General features: G+C 36.6%; 2 protein-coding genes across 2 annotated transcripts; both read left to right on the top strand.

Annotated features, from left to right (window-relative positions):
* Positions 1-1,752: 1,752 nt before the first annotated feature.
* On the top strand, positions 1,753-15,633 carry LOC132792356 (5-hydroxytryptamine receptor 1A). Its single transcript, XM_060801685.1, has 9 exons — positions 1,753-1,848; positions 4,508-4,736; positions 4,809-4,934; positions 6,862-6,978; positions 11,060-11,132; positions 11,252-11,685; positions 11,971-12,102; positions 12,224-12,349; positions 13,356-15,633. Exons 1-9 carry the CDS (start codon positions 1,820-1,822, stop codon positions 14,112-14,114), a joined length of 2,025 nt encoding a protein of 674 aa, XP_060657668.1. The 5' UTR covers positions 1,753-1,819; the 3' UTR covers positions 14,115-15,633.
* A 2,424-nt stretch (positions 15,634-18,057) lies between these two features.
* On the top strand, positions 18,058-20,834 carry LOC132791809 (centrosomal protein of 164 kDa-like). The gene is made up of 2 exons (XM_060800891.1): positions 18,058-19,129; positions 19,182-20,834. The coding sequence occupies exons 1-2, from the start codon at positions 18,325-18,327 to the stop codon at positions 20,714-20,716; spliced, it is 2,340 nt and encodes a 779-aa protein (XP_060656874.1). The 5' UTR covers positions 18,058-18,324; the 3' UTR covers positions 20,717-20,834.
* The last annotated feature ends 1,373 nt before the right edge of the window (positions 20,835-22,207 follow it).

Here is a 22,207-nt window from a genome sequence, read left to right as displayed (position 1 = left end):
TGTGGAATGCATGCATCTGGCAACTAAGTTTTGTCAGTCTTTCATTTTAATCAACAGACGCAAATTAACACGAATGTACGTATACGTTATGAATTTCAACATTTTCACAAGAGCAGCTGCTAGACATCAATTAGCGCATCTGTGCCTGGCACCTTGTTATACCGATTTCAAACATCGAAGTGAAAACTCAACTTTTGACTGACAGCAAACAAAACAAAGAAAATACATATATTAAAGCTGCATTTTTGCTGAAACACTTGATAGCTGACAACGAATTGAATGATTGATGTTGCAAGGCTTTAAAAATTACTTTAAACATTTTTGTTGATTAATAATCTTTCAAAAGGGGAAAAATAGAAAATGGCGTTAATATCGAGTCTGCTCAACTATGTGACCCATTTTCAATTAATAAAATAAAAAATAAAATTAAATTCCGCCTTTTATCATGCCACGCCTACTTTTATTTAGTTGCTTAAAATGCCTTTGAATATATATTTCAATTTTCAGACCGATACCTTACTTCGTTAAAAAGTTACAGACGCATTGCTCCTACTTTCTTATATGAATCTCAGTACATGGCTAGTTTGGCTCATTTTGTTGAATTACAAAAAAATTATAAGTTAAATAAATTTAAAAAAAAATTATAAAATTTGTTGTAAAAAAATGAATCAGAATTGACTCCAACATAATTGGAAAATGCGTATTTTTTTTTTAAATACATTAAAATGCCTTAAATACCTCGAAATGCCTTATGTACCTCATAGTGCAATCTTTAAGCTTCACGGCGCGGACTAGGAATTCATTTTAGACACATGGTTTCATGGTGAAATTTTCTTAGAATTCTTCGTAGATTCCGATTATGGGGGACGATTTTCAGGATTTTTTGGACAGGAACAAATTGACCCGCCCTAATGTACACTAATGTACGTATGTATATTTGTCTGTATTTTATCACGTGCTTATAATAACCAATACAAAATCATACGATTAACTTCCCTTGTGAGCGACGCCAGCTTAACGAAATGGCAGCACTGGCATTCAAATGGCAGTACTGCACTTTGGTGCCAAGCCCAATTTGAATGCAAAAAGTGCAAAATTGAAGACAAAGTCATCATTTCGTCTCAATGTACAAGCTCTCAACATATCGCTCTCTCGCTCACTTCACTCGCTCTGTCTCCCTCTTTCAATGTGGTCGCCGTCCACCATTTCCTTAGGAATTTAGCTTGTTTTCTGCTGTTACGCTATTATTACAAAAAGCTTATATTCAAAAAGCTCTTTCTAGAGCTTTGTACCTATGATCACTTGTAGTCGCATGTGTTGTTATTCTTAAGCCCGCTTTTCACATTGGAATTATTGTGCTTGTTGTACATGTGTTGTATTCTATGAGTATTCGTCGTTGGTCTAAATAATTACTAAAATAAAGAGTGTAAATATAATTAATAATAAAACTTAATGATTTAAAATATTTCAGACTTTTAAAACATTTACATATGTCCAATTTGCGCAGCACCAAAAACTCTTATTTTCTTCATATATAATATTTTAATAAATTTGAAATGGAACATGTAAAATCCTAAAATCTGGATTAGCTTATCGTCAACTAATCTTTACATCACATATGACAAATACATATCCAATGAGTTTGGAGTCTTTATTTCAAAATTCCGCACACACGTTTATAGAAATTCGAATGTTTTTGAAACGGTTTTTAATAATTGGAGGGCAGGTAGTTCAACATTAAATATGTATAGTACTTAATTGCATTTGCGTCTCCTACACATTTTTGCTTTGTTATATAACAATTATATAACCTGAAAACATGTGCACCAAATTTAAACATGTTCTTACGTAAGTAAATAATTATACATATTGATTAGATGTTGAAGAAATTGCCTAAACCTGGACGAATTCTGTTAGAGTGGTATTGGGGCAGCCGATGTGCAATCAGTCAACGCGTCTCTGGCAACTTAGCCATTTTGTCAAGTGGAATCAGCTTTGACCCATGTGGAAAGTGCAAGGCTTCAAAGCAAATCTTATAAATAAGGCAAAGCCAGCAAATGCTTCCAAAATGCTCTCGCAACAACAAAAATTCATGGCAAAGCCGAGTGCAGTAAATTTGCATTTGAAATGCATACACACACACACACACACAAACATACAGACACAATGGCGAACACTTGCAGGAGGGATTGTCAACACCCGTTTAAGAACAAAACCACAGAACTAGCCCTTCATACTACTTTACATGCGTGTGCGTATGTGTGTGTATTTGTGATTGTGTGTGTGTGTGTGTGTGTGTGTGTAAATGTTCACGAATTGCATTGAGCGGCTTGTGCTTGAATGTGGCTTGAATGGAGGAGCGGACTTTACAGTTTCGTGCATTAACACGCACGCACAGACCTTAGAAAGCAGAGCACAGAAGGGGGAGTGTTAGAACTTATGAAGGCAGGAGGAAGTTGGGCGTGGCAGTTGCTGTTGCTGTGACTGTGACTGCGACTGTGGACCGACCACAAACGAGGACAAAATGCAATGTGAATACAAAGTTGTTAGTCCAGTTCAAAACTCCTGTCTTGTTTTTCCATTGTGTTGTGCTACAGCTTAGCTTTAAAATTGTAAATCTTATCAAAGAAAAGAATGAAAATGAAATATTCATTTTCTCAGAATCGATGTAACAGCATTGATTTTCGAACCATTATACAAATTAGATTGTAAATGAATATTTAGGCAACCCAAAATGCATCAGATTTCTTCTACACAAGGTATTTCATAGTCGAGTTCGGTTTGAGCAGCTGTTAAATGGAGAATGTTGAATGTGTTGTGCAGTCATTTGGTGGACACAAGCTTCTTGTTGTTGCCATCATTGTCATCGTTGGCCAAATCGTTTGCCAAGCTTGTGACATAAGTTTGGTCATGGATTATGCAAGCAACGTGCGGTGGTCGCCAACTGCAGCTTCATCTGCTGCACGGTGCACCGGTGGCAACACCTAATGATATGCAATGGAATTGCACAAAATGCCACTAATGGAAGTAACTTGAGTGTAAATTCAAAAGCTGATTGTGGCTCTCTCTAATCCAGCATCAACTAAATTATTTATTCCGCATTTGTCTTTGCCAATGTTCGGCTACATTTCTCATTTTCATTACTATATTATTGTTGTCATTGTAGTTGTTTGCTGTTCTTGTTTTGGGTTCTCGTTACGAGAGAGAATACATTGATGATTCTCAAATTCGGTTCGAGTTCTCTATCTCATCGGATATTCATTTGTTTTACTCTGAAATGTTGTTTAACTCTCTCTCTCTCTCTCGCTTTTCTATCGCATTCGCTATTGCGCATTTTAAAACAATTACGTGGTTTTACATTTGACACTGGTTTCCGGCATTTGCCGATGCCCCGATTCAGCAACTCCATTTTGCGATTCCGCTTCAGTTTCTATTTTGGCTTCAAGTTAGGTTTTTTGGGGTTGTGACTGCAGTTGCCGATTCGATTACGAGGGACTTAACAATTCGCGAAATTAAGCGAGTTTTCTCCTTTCATTACTTGGAAATTGAATTGGTTTTGGGCGAACACAGAACCATCCGCAGATTATTCGCTTTTATTGTCTTTCAGTTTATTATCCATTCAAAGCATTTCAATACTCCCAACTCAGAATTGAAAATGCAGATTTGCGGTAGCCAAAAAAGAATGAAAGAACTATTTACTTGTCTTCATTTAGTATATCTTTAAGGTCTCACAAAATTGTAGTGACATATTTGATTGTAGTTGGTAGTTGGGTCATATTTCTTTCGATGATTTTAGACTTAACTAAGGCTGTGCGACCTCAAGTATTATGTACAATAAATCACAGAACTTCAGATTAATGACAATGAACATATTTTGACTAAAGAAACTGTAACTGCAAAGAATTTGTTCTGTCTGGCTTTGCCTAAGTACATTGTTTAAAGCAAATATATTTAACGTTTCTATGTTTTGAAACATTTCTCAATGTCAACGTGGAAAAGAGAACAACGAACAAAAAAGGAACGCAGAGACATAGCCATCAACGTTGGGCAAGCATTTCTGATTTATTGCGAGTGAAGACACTAAAATACTAGGCAATCTAGAATAGCAGAGAAAAAAAAAAAACAAAAACCGAGCAAAATCATCCAATTATGTTGTAAAGGTTCATTATGTCGGCACGTTGTTTCGTCAGTGTCTGGCGTCATATGGACACTGTTTTCCCTCTTCTCTTTCGTCATTCATTGTCTCTATTTATCACTTGTCTGGGAGTGCTGCTTCAGCCACAATCTGAATTCCTTTTACGCTGATAAATTGTCCAGGCGACGAGACGCTTTCGCATGTTTTGACTTCATTATGGCGTAACAAATTGCGGCCATGTTGAATATTTGCACATGGGACAATGAATTTCAGCAAAATGTAAATATGAGTTTACAATCAATGCAGAATTTCCACTCGAAAAAAGTAACTCAAATGCAACTAAATATATATCATAAATTAAATCTCTTTCAGCTTTGCAATGGACCTGAAGACTGGCTCATTGCTCGTGGCTCCCGCTGTTAAGAATTCCAGTTGCTCGCATCCACGTTACTCTGGCCACAATTTTATACTACACATTGGCATTGCCGAGACCATCGAAGCGGTGCTCATTTTGGTGCTCACTTTGGGTGTGATTGGTGCCAACTGTCTGGTCATATTTGTCATCAACAATCGTCGCTACGCCGCCTACATACATCAACAGGTAAGTCAGATAGATAGTCACACACTCATCATAAGCAAACAGACACTTATTATTCTCGCAATTTGCTTTCAGCCACGTTATTTGCTTACCTCGTTGGCTCTGAATGACCTGACAATTGGTCTGCTAATTACACCGTTTGGGCTAATGCCTGCATTGTTTCATTGCTGGCCTTATGGTGAAATCTTCTGTCAGATACAGGTAAGATTAACCGACTCGACTGACCATCACAACTTAAGTTACCCTAAGTGTATGTTAAGCACGTGAGTAAGGAATCCTGATAACAAACAATAGCCTAAACTGAAGCAATAATCGCATAGATCAAATATCATGTTTGTAGTATATTGAATATTGATTTCTGCCAAACAATCAGATGGAGGCATATCCGACATTAAAAGGTGTATGATATGTATGTTTAGCGGTATCAGGTTGCCCGATTCGTTTTGGATTTCATACATGTTAAACTCTTTACGTGACCTCTATTGGCAGGATAAAAATTTAACTACACATGGAAGCGAAAACCGAACAAACGGGGTCGAAAACATTATGTGCGCTTTCGTTGAATCGAAGACACATATCTTGTCGGATATTTGCCAAGAATACAAAATCTACATTCCAAATTATTATTTAGAACTTAAAAATGTACTCAAAGTATACAAAGTTGTATTTATAAAAAAAAAGTCTTATTACTTTGATAATTTTGCTAATTCAAGAATTCTAATATGTACATCACTTATGTTATGTATCGTCATTGCTTTCATTTCGAATGAATGATATATTTATTTAATAAAATTTAATAAAATATACAATACAAAAAAAAGTTTGATATTTGCTTTGTATTTCCTTAGGTTAATTGCTCTTCTTTTTAATATTTTTAAATTTTGGTAGACAGGAAAAATAGATTCCGGTAACCAAACTATTACTAAGCTCTTTGTTTATTATTTCTGCGCATTATATTGTACTATTTTGCTACGTTGAGCTACATATGTATTCGATTGCTAGATGTGACAAATTAAAAAAGAATAAGCATTGTCATGCAAAATCGAACATACTCCAAATGGGTTTAAACATTTAAAGAATGTAATGTTTTGTAGTAGTTTTATATCATGAAAAACATAAAAGGTAGCACAAAATCTAAAATTATTCAAAATATTTTTATATTGTTAGCATAAAATCAATATTTACATTGATAGCCCAACGGCTAAACACTCATTTTGAGGGTTAAACAACTAGGTAATACATTTGTGTTCATTCAATAGAGAATCCACTTCACAAAATAAAATAAACAATATGTAAACTTTTAATGCTTATATGATATATAAGTCTGACATAATTTGGATCGAAATTTTTAGTAGTTGAAAAATTGACCATTAAATAGGTTTACTCAAAACATCGAAAGTGCACAAAACTTTTTAATTTTTGTTCTAAGCGTGGAGTCATACAAATAGCAGCTTTCAGTTGAGACAAATTTTATTTTATAGGTTGACTTTACAAATGTTTCAATATGATTTTCTATTTTAATAAAGTACACAAACGTCAAAGGTTATAATTTTGAGTTTTTAAGTAATAGTATTTAAAAAAATATACTATGGCCTAATAAAACTATATGTAAATAAACAAAATTAGCTTTAAATAAAATAATAATAAGGCCAAACAACCATTTAATTCACCAGATGGACAATCCACTTTCCGTCAAATAGCATTAAGAGGCTGCAAGTTCACTTTCCATTTTTAATTAGCACTACTTACACATAAAATGTTTGTAAAATGTTTATATTCGAAAAAATTATTACTGATTACAAAACTAAATGTAAGCTGAATTTTATAGCGATGCTGTATTGTATCGTTGTTGTATTGTTGAATATGTCATTGCAATACAACAATACACAGAAGAAGCAATTTAAAATTTGGTCCATCAGCTTTTTCAACCATATTTATTTTAACGTAAGTTATTATACTCATATCGCTTTTATAATTTATGGCCGATTTGTTGCTGATAATAGAATAACAAGAGATCAGATAAAAATATTGTCGCATTCTAACTTTCTCTTTCCATTCTCCCTCTCTCTCTTTCTCTCCATGTTTTACCCACTGCAAACATGTTCTTGCACTCGTTTACTTTGCGCAGGCTTTGCTGCGAGGTGCACTTTCGCAACAGAGCGCCGTTATTCTCGTTTGCATGGCCGTGGACAGATACATGTGTGCACTACATCCGCGACGCTATTATCAGCACTCTAGCAAGAAGGTGAGTGGATTATAAGTCTGTTGGGGGGAGGTCTTGTTAATGCGCGGCAAGACAGATAAGGCACGTTGTCTGCTGCGATAAGTCGAGCGACAAGTTAAGATAAGAATTTATTACAAAGGACAAACTGCATGGAACAAAGCGTATGGGAAATTCGAAGAAATCACGCGCCAATAAAATCTAGTAACCAATGCCACCAACGCAACATCATCCAAATCATCAGCAACAACAGTTGTATCTATGAGCCAATTACGTTGGGATAAATAAGGATAATGGGCTCTAAGCTCTTTGCCAGTCATTAAAACAAAAGGCAAGTAAGCAAGAGAAATGCGAAAAGAAGTAAACCAGAAAAGGAGAAAAGCGAAGAATAAACCAAAAATGAAGAATGAAACAGCAAGACAAGCAAAAAACCAAAACAGCACATAAACACAGTCCAGTGTATAAAATACGCATAAAAAAAGGAAAGCAACATTTTTCCCTCGTGAAGTAAATACGACGACCGCAGAAAAGTCCCTCTACATACATACATATACTATATAGTACTGGCCCAGGACCGCGGAGGACAAACGATAGAACACACGCAAATGAAGCGATGGCGACCACCCCGGAAACCGCAAGCAACAAGGGGGCAAAGGGGAAAAGGGGCAGCAAACGAGCATAGGCAGTCAGCCTAAGACCTCTCTCTGCAGTTCCCTCTTTGGCACACACACTGACATCATAATTTATGAGCAAGTAAACATTTTGGCCGCCTCCAAAAAAATAGAGAGACGACGTCCAGAGGAAAATAAGAAGCGAAATTTGTGTGCAGAAGTAAAAAGACGAATTTTTTTTGGTTTGAAGAACAAAAAGTCGCGTATCATTTACAAAACGGGAGAAAAGTCCATCCGGTTATATATATAAATATTTTCTTTTCACTGGTGTTGAAATATGCAAATGTACATTAATATAAAGACGATTATTAAACGACAAAATTTTACATTTTTTAAATCAAAAATGTAAAATCAGTGTAATGTTTTAATGGCTTTTGTTTTTACCATTGAGAGTCACACAAAATTAACAGGATACTGAAAAATAATGGGCAAATTATGACAAAAAGGGATTTGATTGATTCGAGTCTAGAATTTCAGATTTATTTCATTCTATTAATCCTCAAACAGAATTAATTTCACCACTTTAGGTACTTGTCTTTTTTAGTACTTCTTTTCTGTGTATTTGCTCGTTTTCAATAAGAACAGAGCATAAAAACATTTATGTTTCAGAGGCATGCATAAAGAGTCTACTAAAATAAAACTTTAAAGAAATTTAAGTTTAGCTCATTTCCATTTTTACAGTTCAATCAAATATCTAATCAAACAATATCAAGTTACTGTTTAATCTTCAGCAATATCCAACAAAATGTGTCCGTATAAAATAGATGACTCGTTTAGACTAGATTTAATTCATATTTCCAATAAGAGCATATAAATAATATTTTATGTTAATATTTGCATAAATTTGATTGCTTAGCTGAAAATTTGTTTTTTCTGGGGGAATTACGCTTTACAATATTTGGCACTGCCTCGCCCATTTTGTTATAGAGTTTTCTATGTAAAAAAAGTTAATAAAGGAAAACTGGCGACGCAACCCAAGGCGACTGACAGACAGGCTATGCGATTTATTGGCCCACTTTTCGCCACTCTCGTATAATAGCGAAAAAGAGAACTTGCCACTTCTCAGCTCAGCTGTTGGTGCGTTTTTTATTGAATCAACCATAAATTGCAACTCATTTCGGGAAAAATAAAGAGCAAAACTTTATGTTGCTGTTTATGTTATTTATGATAACGAAAAGTTTCTAATGAACGTACAAATGCACAAAGGACCTCTTTACAAATACACTTAGCGCTGTTTGCTTTGGGGTAATACGTTGCAGTTAATGATTATTTAAGGTCAGTTGCTTGAAAGGCTTTTAGGAAATTCTTGTTAGAAACAGTTTTATTGTTGAGATCCGTCTTCGACGACAAAATCATGAAAATTCTTCAATTTCATTAAAGTTACTCACATATTTTGTCAACGAAGAACTAAATTCCAATCCATTTCATATTACATTAACAATGGTTTATTATTTAATCTTTTTTGAAGTATTTAGAATAATATAATTCTGAAGTGAATCTCAGTTAAACTGTTTATCTTGAGGTTAAATGAAATTGAACTTGACCAACAAATTAGTTTACATTGAAATACAAAATGAGTGAAAGTATTAGAAAAGTTTTCTCAATACTAATAAGTAGTTCATGAAATCAATTATTTGAAATACAAAAAATTCCAGAGCTAAAAGATTATTTGTTACGCAAAACGAACATGTTTAAGATCTCGATGCAAAGCCTCAGTTTATCATTTAAGTTATATTAAGTTATCGAAATAGTTGAATAATAATTAGGCTTTAATGTTTCGTGTCAGTGGAAGATTTAATATTTTTTATATGTTGATGGCAATTGCTTTTTCATTAAATAAACTGACCCCTGTATAAAGGTTCTTGACCTTTCCGAACTTATTTTGCTAGACAGAAAACTTCATTCAATTTATATTCAGTCCTATTTAGTTGGCACTTAATGAGGCCGGAGAGCTTCGAAGTTGGTGCAGCACTGAAGTCCGTTGACTTGCGAATGCTAATTTAAATAATAATGAAAACCACTAAAGCTTTTTGCAAGTTAGCACACTCACACACAGACACCAACAGATTGTTATAATATCAGAGCGAAAATGTTTTTATTTATGCTGCCATTCAAATTCCAACAGAGCTAATGTTGGGCAGACAGTTTGCCTATCAGTTTTTCGCGAATTTGGAATGATTTTGGTGGTGTCTCGCAAATGTTCCGTTTTCTGCTTTGTTTGCGGTCGAGTCTGTCCAATATTCGTAACAAAATCAAAAGTTTTAAATTTAATTTTCAGCCCTTGTCAGTTCTAGCTTTCCAAAATATATCTTTTTCCCAAAAGTTGCACTCGGCGCTTACCCAAAAAAGTTAAGTCCATCATTGACCGCACAAGCTTGTTTAACTATATACAAGGTGAGTCGTTTGATTTGCTTGTGGATGGCCTGTTATATTTGCCTGTGCTATATTCGTCGTGCTGGCAATTCGACTTTATCTGAACAACACCCCAAAACTATTAATGAAATCATGGAACCATAGAAGCTTCATCTTGTGTAAAAACAGTCTGGGAGATTATTTTAATATCTCAAGATATTTTAAATTTTAGTTATTTAAGTATTGTGGTAGTGCGAAGTAGTGCGAAAAGTAAAGTACTCGCTACCCATTTAGAATAAAAGCAAAAAATTATCAAAAAATATATCAAAGGAGTGTTACTACATTCAATAATATAGTACTACATTTAAAATATACGATAGGGTGTAAAATATATTTATAATAATCTATCACGAAAAATGCTGCTTTAAATCTGCTTAAAAATTTTTATACTTTAAAAGTTATACCACATACAACCAAAAAATATGTGTTCCATTATACATTTTATGACCATCGTGCTTTTACAGTGTGTTGTACAAATCTAACTAAGCCCTCAAAATAGAATATTGAGTAACTTCGATAATTACTACAACTTTATTCAACGTATTTGGGAGATCAGTTGTTTCTATTTCACTCCGGTATTTTGGAGATTTTTCTTCATAAGAGAAAAGAAACATTATAAGTAAATTAATTTAAATGATCAATAAACCTTACTAAATGATTAAAAATGTAAATTTGGTAAAGCGCTAAAGACGCCTGATGCAGCAAAAATGTGTCCCGTTATGAAAAATTCGAATAAACATGAACGTGCATCTGCAATGTTCCGCATAAAAATCACTTCAAATCAGATACGTGCTCATTTCACTCCTTCGGCAATAAATCACATAACCAGCTGGACTCACTGGACACGTATGAAGTAGAGAGGATGTGAAGGGCAGTCCAAGAATGTGGAAACGGCCAATGCTATAGATACAACCAAAGCTAGGAGTAGGCAATCAAAATGTGACAACAAAAACTCAACTTAACGAGCAGCAACTATATACAGGGAAATGTGTAATATACTCGTTTGTATGCTTATTTTACAGGGCTGCGTTGCTATATTGAGCTTAACATGGATTATCAGCCTGACGGTGTTCGGATTTCTCGTGTTGCCCAAAGGTGAGTTGACTTATTGCCATACCCATAAAGTAACACATACTGAAAAGGGAAAATTAAATGAAAGTAAACTTGTGCTCATCTGGCGTTTATCTATGTGTATCTCTATCCTCCAAACATAGGCTACTACTTCAACAACACGGGTCTAATGGCCTGCGAACCGTTTTACAGTAAGCCCTCTTATCGAATTTTGTCCACATGTGCTTTATACTTTCCCACAACGATGGTGCTGATGTACTGCTACGGCTCCAGCTTCCATATGAGTCGGTTTCGCCTGAATGATCCAACCATGCCGCTTACAGCAGCCGCCCATCATCCCCATCCACATCATCCCACTCAGCATCTGCATCAGCATCAGCATCAGTCGCAGCATCAGGCTCAGCATCAGGCGCAGCAACAACAACAGCAATCATCACACATATTTGGACATGGAAGTCACAGGCACTCGCATCATCCCCATCATCATCATCGGGCACCCGTTATGAACCATTTAAGCATGGCCATGAGCATGGGCCTCGTTGGAATGCCCAGCATGACTAATAAGATTACCAAAAAGGTGAGTAATGCTTCTCGATAAACATTTTTAGCTACATTTCTGTGTTAATGCTTTAATTCATTTCCATTTTGAAATGCAGTATTTTAATATGAATTGTATGTAAATTACGCAATCTAAAGAATATCTACATTAAATATGCAGCCAAATTCATTTGAAGATAATCAAAACAGTTGAAATTCTTATATTAATACTTAAATATTTAAGAGTAAAATGTTATACTTACTGCTTCGTAATATGGTGGCTTTGATTTAATTAGATCATCAAATGAATCTACGTTAATTACAGATTGTGCCCATACAAGAGAAGAACTCAAGCGGCAACACGTCACGTTCCATGGCCGCAATTTCACTTGGATTCATTGTTATGGTCACGCCGTGGACCATTCAGGAGATTGTTACTGCCTGCACAGGCTCAAAGGCAAGTAGTTATAAACACACGATAGAGATAACGCATCGTATGTGTAATAATATTGCGTATACGACACCGACACTTCTATACTACCAACGGTGTATTTATTTGATGGTGTTTTTTCTTGCAGCTGCCTCCATTCCTGGATTTTTTGGTCACCTGGACATCGTTGAGTAACAGTCTGTGGAATCCTTTTATGTATTGGCTGCTGAACTCAGACTTTAGACGTCTAAGTCGTCAACTTATGCCAAATAAAGTAAGTGTTTAACTACATACATACATACGTGTTGAAAGTTTTGAACAAATTTGTTTGGGGTTACATAAATAAACTTGAATTTCAATTCTCATAAGCTCAAAGCTAACAAGTAAAGTCGAGTGTGCTCGACTGTGAGATACCCGTTACCCATTTTTCATTCTTAGAATATACCGAATTAATATTCCACAAAAACCTAAAATATACCAAAGACTACAATTGATATATTGAAATAGTAATACATTCAAATACAAACGAATTGCTGAAATAACTTCGACATTTTTTAACTGATCAAGAATATATATTCTGCCTTTTACATTCATTTCCCGGAAGCACAAAGTTAGTATATCCTTTTATCCTATGGGTAGCGGATATAAAAATGTTACATACATTCAGCTTCAACACTTTTAGTCTTGTTTATTCGAATACGCAATCAAAAAGCTCAAAACATTTCGATGGGAAAGAGTAAACAAACTTTTCAAAAAAGGGTCGCACCTCCGTGTTCGCCATACTTCGTATAATAGAATACACTCTAAAGCGACCAACAAACACCACTAAAAAAAACACGCGCTGTGAAGTGATTTTGAATTATGAAAGCGAAAATCCAGAGCGGCGTTAACATGACGCCCTCTGCGGCAAACGTAATCACGAAAATTTCGTATTTCATTTTGTAAAATCCCCCGAGTTCTTTGAATATTGTTGGAGGATGAAAGTGGCTGTTGCCAAAATAAGTATACGCTCGTTTAGTAAACGCGGCGAAGTTGTATGATTTAGCGTAGCTCCAAAGAACTCAAACAGCCAAACAACCAAACAACGAGCAAAACTGAGGTCATGTTTGGCAAATTTATGGCAGCAGCCCGGAACTAAAACTCAGCTCTGCCCAAAGCTGTGTATAAAGCTGGCAGACTGCCACCAATAGATGCGAATTTAAAATGCTTATTAATTTTGTAAACTAACATCAGATTTATGATGCAATTTTCATTTTCTTTCTGTGCTCTGCTCGTTCCAGTGTTTTCCCAATGAGGCTACGCCAGAACACAAATCAGCATGTTGTCACATCAATGCGAATGATTTTGAAATCACAACGCTTCCGATGCCGCCCGAGCCACCCGTCTCGAGGCCTCCGGCCAACAATGGCACAAGCGGTGCCGGATCCGGAGCAGGAGGAGGAGGAAGTGCTGGAGGCATTGGTAGCTCCATTGGCGGCTCGGTGCTTGGCATTTGCGCGCGATCCAGAGCAAACAGTTTAAGTCGCAGCGCCTCACAATACATAAGGGGCACTTTGGGCGGCAACAGGATGCACAGTCAGCACTCGCGTCAACCATCGACAGGAGATGGCTACACTTCAGTGCGGCCCGATATTGAGGGCTTGTCCGAGAAGTATTGGGGCGAGATCTTGGAGCGGACCGTCAGCTCGGGAAATTTGCATGCAATGCAAAAGAGTTTTCCCCACTTTCCGTATCATCAGCACAGCGGCGTCGGTGTCCATGGCCACATGCATCAGGTCCATCAGCCGCAGCAGCATCAAACAACCTCATTCAGTAAATACAGTGATCTACATTTAAACATATCCAGTGCAGCACAGGAAGTTACAGCAGCGGAGCTCAGCAAATTCTCCACATCGGAGCCAAAACTCTGCGAACATCTATTCCACGATGCCAATTGTGCCAAGAGCAAACTACTTGGCACCACAGACGCCGCTCCCTCGACTTCAGTCTCGACTGTGGCCGCCAAGCTGGCAATAGGTCACAGCATACCGGACATTTAGTACGCAGAGGACGTCATTCTGGCCAACAGTCAAAAGGCTCGTCGGGCCATGTGTGCCCATCACTCGCTGCACCAGCAGGGACATGCCAGGACTCTTTTGCATGCGCCAGTCGATGGTGGGCATAATACGGGCAGTCTGCGACTGAGTCGCATCCGCGTCTCTTGTCACAGTCCTCCGCCATCGATGGCGCTGACTGGCAACGCCCAAGCCGATTATCGCAACTAGAATTCTAATTACAGATAGAGATATTCCGATACGGTATTAAACCAATCTACGAGAATGTGTAAGAATCTTAGGTCTAAATATGTGTGTGTATATTCAAAGAATACTGCGTCGACTTACAAAACAAGTTCTAGACTAAACCAATTCTAACCAATTGCCACGTAAGCTACATCTTGAATATTTCAGTGGTGTGGTATTTGATAAATCAAACAATTAAAAGAGGTTTCTCAGTTTCTTTTCATCAAAATGATGTTGCATATTCCATTCAACTAACTTCAATGATATTTTCTCCGTTACTAAGATAATATCCTCTTCATTCTTTGCGCCGATTTCTATATTTCCTTCAAGATCAGAGACTGTGAATACTATATTGTAGATACTGTGCTTTTTTGACAAGAATCCAAGTACTTACAACAAAATAATCACTAAAGAAGTAACTCAAAATATAGCATAAAACATTCATAGTATTGTGGCAATAAAGTACAATCAATTAACTATTTCTTCTGATCGCAAGAATTCTTTCTTTTTATATGTACTCGTATGTGTTGAAAATAGCACAGTTTAACATTTTTCTGGGTGTGAATAAAGAAAATAATAAATGGACGTATGGAATGAATAAGTAATAAATAAAGGTGTACTCGTAAGTAAGAAGTTCTAATACAATATGTGACAATGACAAATCAAAAGTCATGTATACCATACATACAAGTGTAAGTGAAATTCTATTCTGATCGTTCAATGTGCTAAGTGTAGATATTTGTACTAGTATGTAATACTATCCTATTGGATCTAATCTATTTCGAAAATCTATCACATAGTTTTATAAAAATCTTTACATTTTAAATTCATAGAGATGGTAGACTACTTCTTTCCCCCAAATGCTATGCAAGCCATTTTAATTTCGTTAACAAAACCTTGTCAAAACCCTTTAATTTACTAAGGAAATATACTCCCTAGTGCGAGATGTGCAGATTATATATAAATGGTTTTAAACGTGTTGTGGTTATACATAGATCTAGTTCTCTTTAATCGAAACCAGCCAGTCAGCTATCGAAATAAAACATGTCTAAATTAAATACAACTAAAAACTAAATGTAAAATCAAAATCAACCCAAGTTTGTGATGGCCATGAATTTAAGTGAGTTAAATGAATATTAAATAGTTCATTACTGAAGTATGTAGTAGCTAAAAAACAATTGTTAATTGCAAGAAATCATTTGAAGATCAACGACAATTTTAGTTTAGACAACCAAATATTTTAAATATACTCGTATAGTTTACAAAATAATTCAACAATATGCCATAATGAATTGTGAAATTGATTTTTATGAAGTGTAATAAAAATTAAATAAAAACAAATTACATTTTAAACTGTGTTTTCTTCGACCCAAATCTTCTGTATTTCAACCAGCGGAATGATTTGTATATACAGGCAGAGTAAGTATAACAATGCCAATAAAATAATAATTTATTTCCTGTTCATATTAACAATTAATAAAATACTGTTGTCTCCAATTAAAAAGCTTAGCAGTAGTTCACAAATTTTGTTCTTTTTTGTCGTTCTCTTTCAATTGTTCACTTAATTTCTTTAGTTTGAACTAGCTAACATGCTCGATTTAAATATGTTAACTTGTTTTTTTCGGTCTGTTTTCCTTTTATATTGTGCAGATATTTTAACTTATGTGGCTGCTCTTATTTTTTTGTCTTCAGCTTTAAAATGGATTACTTATACTTATTTTGTATCTTTCAAATTTGAAGTAGAAATTCAACACAGATTTATAAAAAAGTGGTATACTAAAATAAAACAAATCCCGTTTAAAAATATCGAAAAAATAACTAAAATAAATTATGAACGAAATCGAACTATGAATCATGTTGTGAACAAAATTTAACGACCTAGTTCACTGATCAAAAATTAATTACCTAACTTCTTCAATAAATTAACTATGTTTATACGACATCGTATGTTTTCCAGAAATTTGTGTTCGATTCATGGATAAAGCGTCCTCTTATTTGAGGTGTAAAGTGTACAATAAAAACGTCAGGAATAACTGCAAACAATTACGTATTGCAAATTTCAACTAACCACATAGACCACATTTTTTTATTGTAAAGAGAAACAGTTTGTACAAATTATTATTTGATTATAACATGTACACATGTGGTACATATGACACATTGACTAAATACCAAATAATTCGCTGCTGCACACTGTTGAATTCAAAAGAAGACCACCAAAAAAACATCAATTATTATTGCAAATACAAACACATCGGAACGCAGCTGGATTCACGCAACAGATACATAAGGTTAAATTAATAATAAATTATTCAAATTTGATTTTTATTAGCCCCTTAAATGAGAGGAAAGTAACAATGTATAAACCAAACCGAATTGCAAATTAATTTCGCAAGCTACGTTTAGATTTTCATTTTCCATACGAAATGGCAACGCCAGAAAAAATTAATAAAGATGAAAATAAAAGGAAAAGAACCGGAGAAAAGTTGAAAAACTAATTTTCACCAAACAATTTTCAGAAGCCTGTGGCAGACAATGACGCCCAGCTCAACTCAGCACAGCGCAGAACAGCTTCCACAGCATGTTGCGCCCCTTGAATCCCGCAGGTTCCATTCCCTTTCTCTTTCACATTGAAAAGTTCAGAACAACGACGATTGCTTCTTTGGGCAATTTGAATCTAAATCTGAATCAGAATGTGAGTCTGAATTCTCATTTTTGAGTCCCTCTACGTGTTCCTTGCCAAAAAATTACATGGCCCGCTGCATTTTGTAACAATAATCGCCGGTGTTTGGCATAGGATCACGGCAAACGCTCCCCTTCGGCTTTTGCCATGCCGCAGTTGGAGCCCGAGCAGAAACTGGAACAGAATCGGAGCAAACGCAATATTTTGCGTGCACAAATTCACGCCCAGCGATTTTCACAAAAACTTTTCGAATGAAAGTCAACTTTGCTCGGCGGTTCTCTGTTTTTCCTTAGCTTTCCCGCCTCTTATTCTCATTTAATTTTTTTTTTCCTTTATTTTTTGTATAATTTTCCGCCAGCTGGGAATTGGACTGTGCAGCATTTTGTCGTTGGCTGTAGTCTACCTCCAGCTGCACTTTAACCTACATTTATTCTGCCATCTCCCACTCTACCAATCGAACATCCTGCCAAGGTTTTACCTAATTTGATTAAACAGGCAAAAAACACTAATTGAGGTTTATCCAATTTTGGGGCCAGTCAAGTAAATGGACAAACGGAACAGCCAAAGGAAAAAGTTTTACCTCTGCCTTGTCTGAAGCAATTGACTTGGTGACTTTTAAGGAGCATTTATTTAAATGAACAAGTAAGAAAGATTAAGTAAAGTATGTATCCAGGACTTTACGGGTATTTTTCAATTTCAGCTGTTGTCGAATGTGCTCGACTTTCAAATATCTCTTACCACTCTTTGACAAATAAGTAAGCTTCAGTCGAGTGTGTTCAAGTTTGAGATAATCGCTCTTCAATTTGAAAAGTGACTTCACACAAAAATATACCAATTTATAATGAATATAGTATAAGTAGTATTATTGTATGTAGTATTTTGTTAATGGATAAATATTACAAATAGCATCTTTGATATAATAAAATACAAAAATATACCATGAAGATCTTTCAGTTTCTTCGCAACCAAAATAAATGAAATTTTTGGAAGCAGTAGGATTCGCAAAACAAATCAACATGTTTAAACAGAACACATGCTCAACAAACACTATAACAGTAAGAAAAAAAAAGCTACACAACACAATTACACACAATTATTGTAGTTAATTTTATTTGGCTTTTCTGCACACTTGCGTAAATTAAAGCCTGTACTAATTGGTTAAACAAATAAAAAAAAGAACACAACAAACATAACAACACATTTTTAATTGACATTTCTGCGCACTTGCAAAATTTAAGGCCAACACTCGTAAAAACCGAGAAACACTTTTCCAATAATTAATTCATCATGAAACTCAACATGGCATGCAGGGCCCAAGCCGGCCACAAAGAATTTGTGCGAAAACATTTGGGATTTCGGCCCACCGTTTTGTCTTCCAAGCGATTCGAAGCAATTTTATCCAGATCGAGGCAGGACGATAAACGGGAAATGTTGGCTGCCGTCGAGGAGGAGCAGCGATATAAGCAGTATCTCAAGGATGGCAATGATGCTCTTTGTAAATGCTTCATCAACCTCGAGAGTCACCAGGCCAATGACGATGATGTGATGCAGGCAGCCAGAGATAAAGCTCTTGCCGAAGAGACCAAAGATTTGCGGGCACAAGTTCTGCTAGATGAACTTCGTAAGGAAAGGATTATGCGTGCCAATCAAATATTGCATCTGATGAAGCCCGGTCCTCGTGCACTGCGTCAGGCTCTTCTCGAGAGCGAATTAATCAAGCACCGTCATTATGACGAGTCAATCAAACAGGAAATTGCTCAGGACGCATTGCGCCAGAAGCATTTGGAAGATCAGCAGTGCCCCGAGGTGTTAATTCCTTTCGGTCATAGTTCCGAAGAGCAGATTAAAGCTCAGGAAAAGGAAAAATCGCTCGCCTTGCGTACATATTTCTTACGGGATCTCGAAGAGCGACGACAACGCAAGCTCGACGAAAAGAAGCAGGAGGTTAACGACGCAATGGCTGAGCGGGAAAAACTCAAGTGCCAGAATGAGATCGAGGACAGGGCTGCCAAGGCGATCGCGGCAAGAAAACGCGAGCTCTGTCGACTTGCCTATAAGGATGCTCTCAAGGAGAAAGCAGAGAAAGTCAAATGTAAGTAAATATCTATGTCAACAAATGTATTATAATAAATTCTGTTTCATAGTTGAGAAAATATGCGATCAAATTGATCATAGAATACAATGTGTTAATCGGGTAGCACAGCGCAATCTTGATAAGCGCTATAACAAACAAATCTTAAACATGCGTGCCAGCCATATTCGAGTCAAAGAAGAGCGAGCTAAGCAAGTTTGTCGGCTGCATCAAGAGGGCAAACGGAAAAGAGAAGAGGTACAAGCCGCAATAGAAGCAGAGTCTCAGGCAAAGGAGAATCAGGACGAAGCTGCACGCAAATGTCACCAAGAAGAACTTGCCAAACAGCGTCGAGCCTACGAGCAAGAAGAACGAAGACAACGAGTCGAGAAGAAACTTCGCGATGCGGAGGTACGACGCTTTGAAATCGCCACGCGATACAAAAACGATGAGACAAACAAAAAGTTCTTTGACGCTGAGAAGGTGCAAAAGGACAAAGTGACCGCCGATTTGCGGCAGGTTCTTTATGGTCAGCGACAGCAATTCCTACAGCAACGACAGGATGAGCTTATGCGTATGACTGCTTGTGAGGAGGATCCTCATCTTCAGGATGATGTGGACTTCTTTAACGAAATGGTTGATACTATGAAGGATTGCCAGGAAGTTGGACGACCAATGTTTCCTCTGGCCAAGGCCGCGGAGCGTTATCAACGCGATAATCAATTAGACATGACACCCGAGGGTCAGATGATTCGCAGAAATACAAGTCGTGACGATTGCTGGCCAGGTTATTTCTCCAAGGCGGAGTTAGCCTACAGGAAATACGAACATAGGGAAAAATGCCGAAAGGAAAATGAGAAGAAGCGCCATTCTATATTTGACAACTGCATTACAATAACTAAAATGGCATCCGAGGAGCAACCATTTAAACCATGTGTCCAAAGTGGTCTCGTTAAGTGTCAGCAATACAGAGGAATTCCCTCATTGTCATGTATCCCTTCAGAATCACCAAGTAATATTGATATTGATACTGAGAAACTAGAAGAGCCGATTTCTATTGCAAAGAAAGAATCAACATCATGTATTGAAAATAAAAGGGAACCTGGAGGTGTAGATCTTTTGCCGGACTCAAAGCGGGATGGAATTTCCAGGTCATTAGTTGCAAAAGTCTCGACAAAGCAAAAAAGATCGAGAAAGCTACAGACTCATTCAATTATATCGGTTCCAAGCTGCTTACCAAATCGAGCTGATAAAAAATCGAATACTCTACTACAAAAGAGATCTGCGAATTCTCCGGGTTCTGCATGCCGTCTGGCTGTAAGATCACACTCAACACTAGAGGATACTCTACAATCAAAAGAAAGCCATAAAGTGCCATCTTCCAAATTATCGAATTCAAAGTTACCCGATCTGACTCGCTATTTAAATACAAATGAATCGGATTCTGTAAAGAAAATAGAATATCCAGAGAAACAATCCATTGCTGTACAAGAAAAACCGACCAGATTGCCGGATCTAACACAATATTGGACACCAAATCTTCTTAGTGTAGAGCGAAAACAGAAAACCATTGCGGGTCAAGATAAGCCCATTAACCAGAAGATATAAAAATCAACTCGATTGGAAAATATTTTTGTAATCGTATCCCAAATTCATGGTACAATCTCAAATGATAGTACCTTTTAGTACCAATATCAGTAAAGCACAATATAGATGGCATTAAACCACAACACATACTGATTTTTATTTATAGTTGACCTGAAGTTGTGACGTTCGCACAGAGACAGTGCAGGAAATGACGTTAATGGTTTTTTAAAAGCACTTTAACTTGGCGCAAACTTTTACTTTTCCCTTTCTCTCTCCTCTTTGGCATTTAGTCACCGCTCGACAGAGCATAGTATTGGGCAAAGGGTCTAGGAATATAACCCTTGCCTTGGCACTCGGTATGCGGTGTGCATTACGCGCTTTGTTTAGCACAAGTCAAAGTTCAAGAGCTGTGAGTGAAGTGTAACCGAACATCCTCCTCCAATGGACCAAAGACCCAAAGTGGCTCAAAGGACAAGTGCCAAAGGAAAATGACTCATAAATTCCAATTATTACGTGAGTCAAGTTATTAGGTTGCTTTTGACGCCCATCGGCGACTGGCTGACTGACTGACTGACTGACTGACTGGATGACTAACTAACCAACAGACTGACACGCTTCATGAGCGGCTGACATTTTTGTTTTCATTTAGCTTATTAGAGGGCGCCACATCGATGCGTCCCACTGCACCTAACTTAATTTGACCCAATGCGGCTGATAAACTCTTAGACGGACCAAGAGGGGACGGGTCACCTTCTCATTTGAAGCCTGCCCCGGCGAATCTCATCATCGTAATTACGCTCCGATTTTTTTTTGCTCTTCCACAAACTTGAAGACGAGCTCCCCAACGGGTTAATCAGACGTTGTTGGACTTTGTATTCTGCGGAGTTTTTTGAGCGCTTTGGCAGTTAGTGAAGCTCACAGCTCCAATTAACGCAGCGATCCGCATCGACTTTGCAAAGTTATGAAAGTTTAGACAGCCGCCAAAGTTAACTCATTTGCAGTGGTCACTTTGTGCCAGACGATTGATGTTTAAATTGTGTATTCTTTACCTAAACCAGATTTTACTTCTTTTCAGTTGAATTCATTTAAAGCTTGCATTTATCCAATATTCCACCAACATTTTGGTGAAATTATTCTTGGTCTATATAGTTTTGCATTGCTTATTGACATAGAGCAAAATGAATGTTACTGATAGACAAACAAATACGTAAATCCAATTTCTTGTTATAGAAATCGCAAACCACAGCGAGCTTCATTGTTTTCCTAACGAAATGTGCGTAAATAACATTTCAAAATATAAACGTAAATTGCAATCCGAATCGTGGTAGCATGTTCTCATATTATTCTGCTATTGATTTTAGTTTTAGTTTGAACAATTTCGCTCTGACGAATCTTGATAAATATAACAGCAAAGTTTGTGCAAATAGTGTAGATACGATTTAATACGTAATCAGTTAAGTGCAAAACTGTTGACAAAGAAATTATGAATTTCATTTTATTTATTGTTTTATT

Source organism: Drosophila nasuta, chromosome 3 (assembly GCF_023558535.2).
Source record: "Drosophila nasuta strain 15112-1781.00 chromosome 3, ASM2355853v1, whole genome shotgun sequence".
Classification (NCBI taxonomy): domain Eukaryota; kingdom Metazoa; phylum Arthropoda; class Insecta; order Diptera; family Drosophilidae; genus Drosophila; species Drosophila nasuta.
This window is presented reverse-complemented; position numbering and strand designations above follow the sequence as displayed.

Coding starts and splice junctions, on each gene's coding strand:
- LOC132792356 (XM_060801685.1), top strand. CDS start 1,820: ATGTGCACCAAATTTAAACATGTTCTTAC. Junction 1,849..4,507: donor AAATTTAAACATGTTCTTAC/GTAAGTAAATAA, acceptor AATCTCTTTCAG/CTTTGCAATGGACCTGAAGA. Junction 6,979..11,059: donor ATCAGCACTCTAGCAAGAAG/GTGAGTGGATTA, acceptor CTTATTTTACAG/GGCTGCGTTGCTATATTGAG.
- LOC132791809 (XM_060800891.1), top strand. CDS start 18,325: ATGAAACTCAACATGGCATGCAGGGCCCAAGCCGGCCACAAAGAATTT. Junction 19,130..19,181: donor GAAAGCAGAGAAAGTCAAAT/GTAAGTAAATAT, acceptor TCTGTTTCATAG/TTGAGAAAATATGCGATCAA.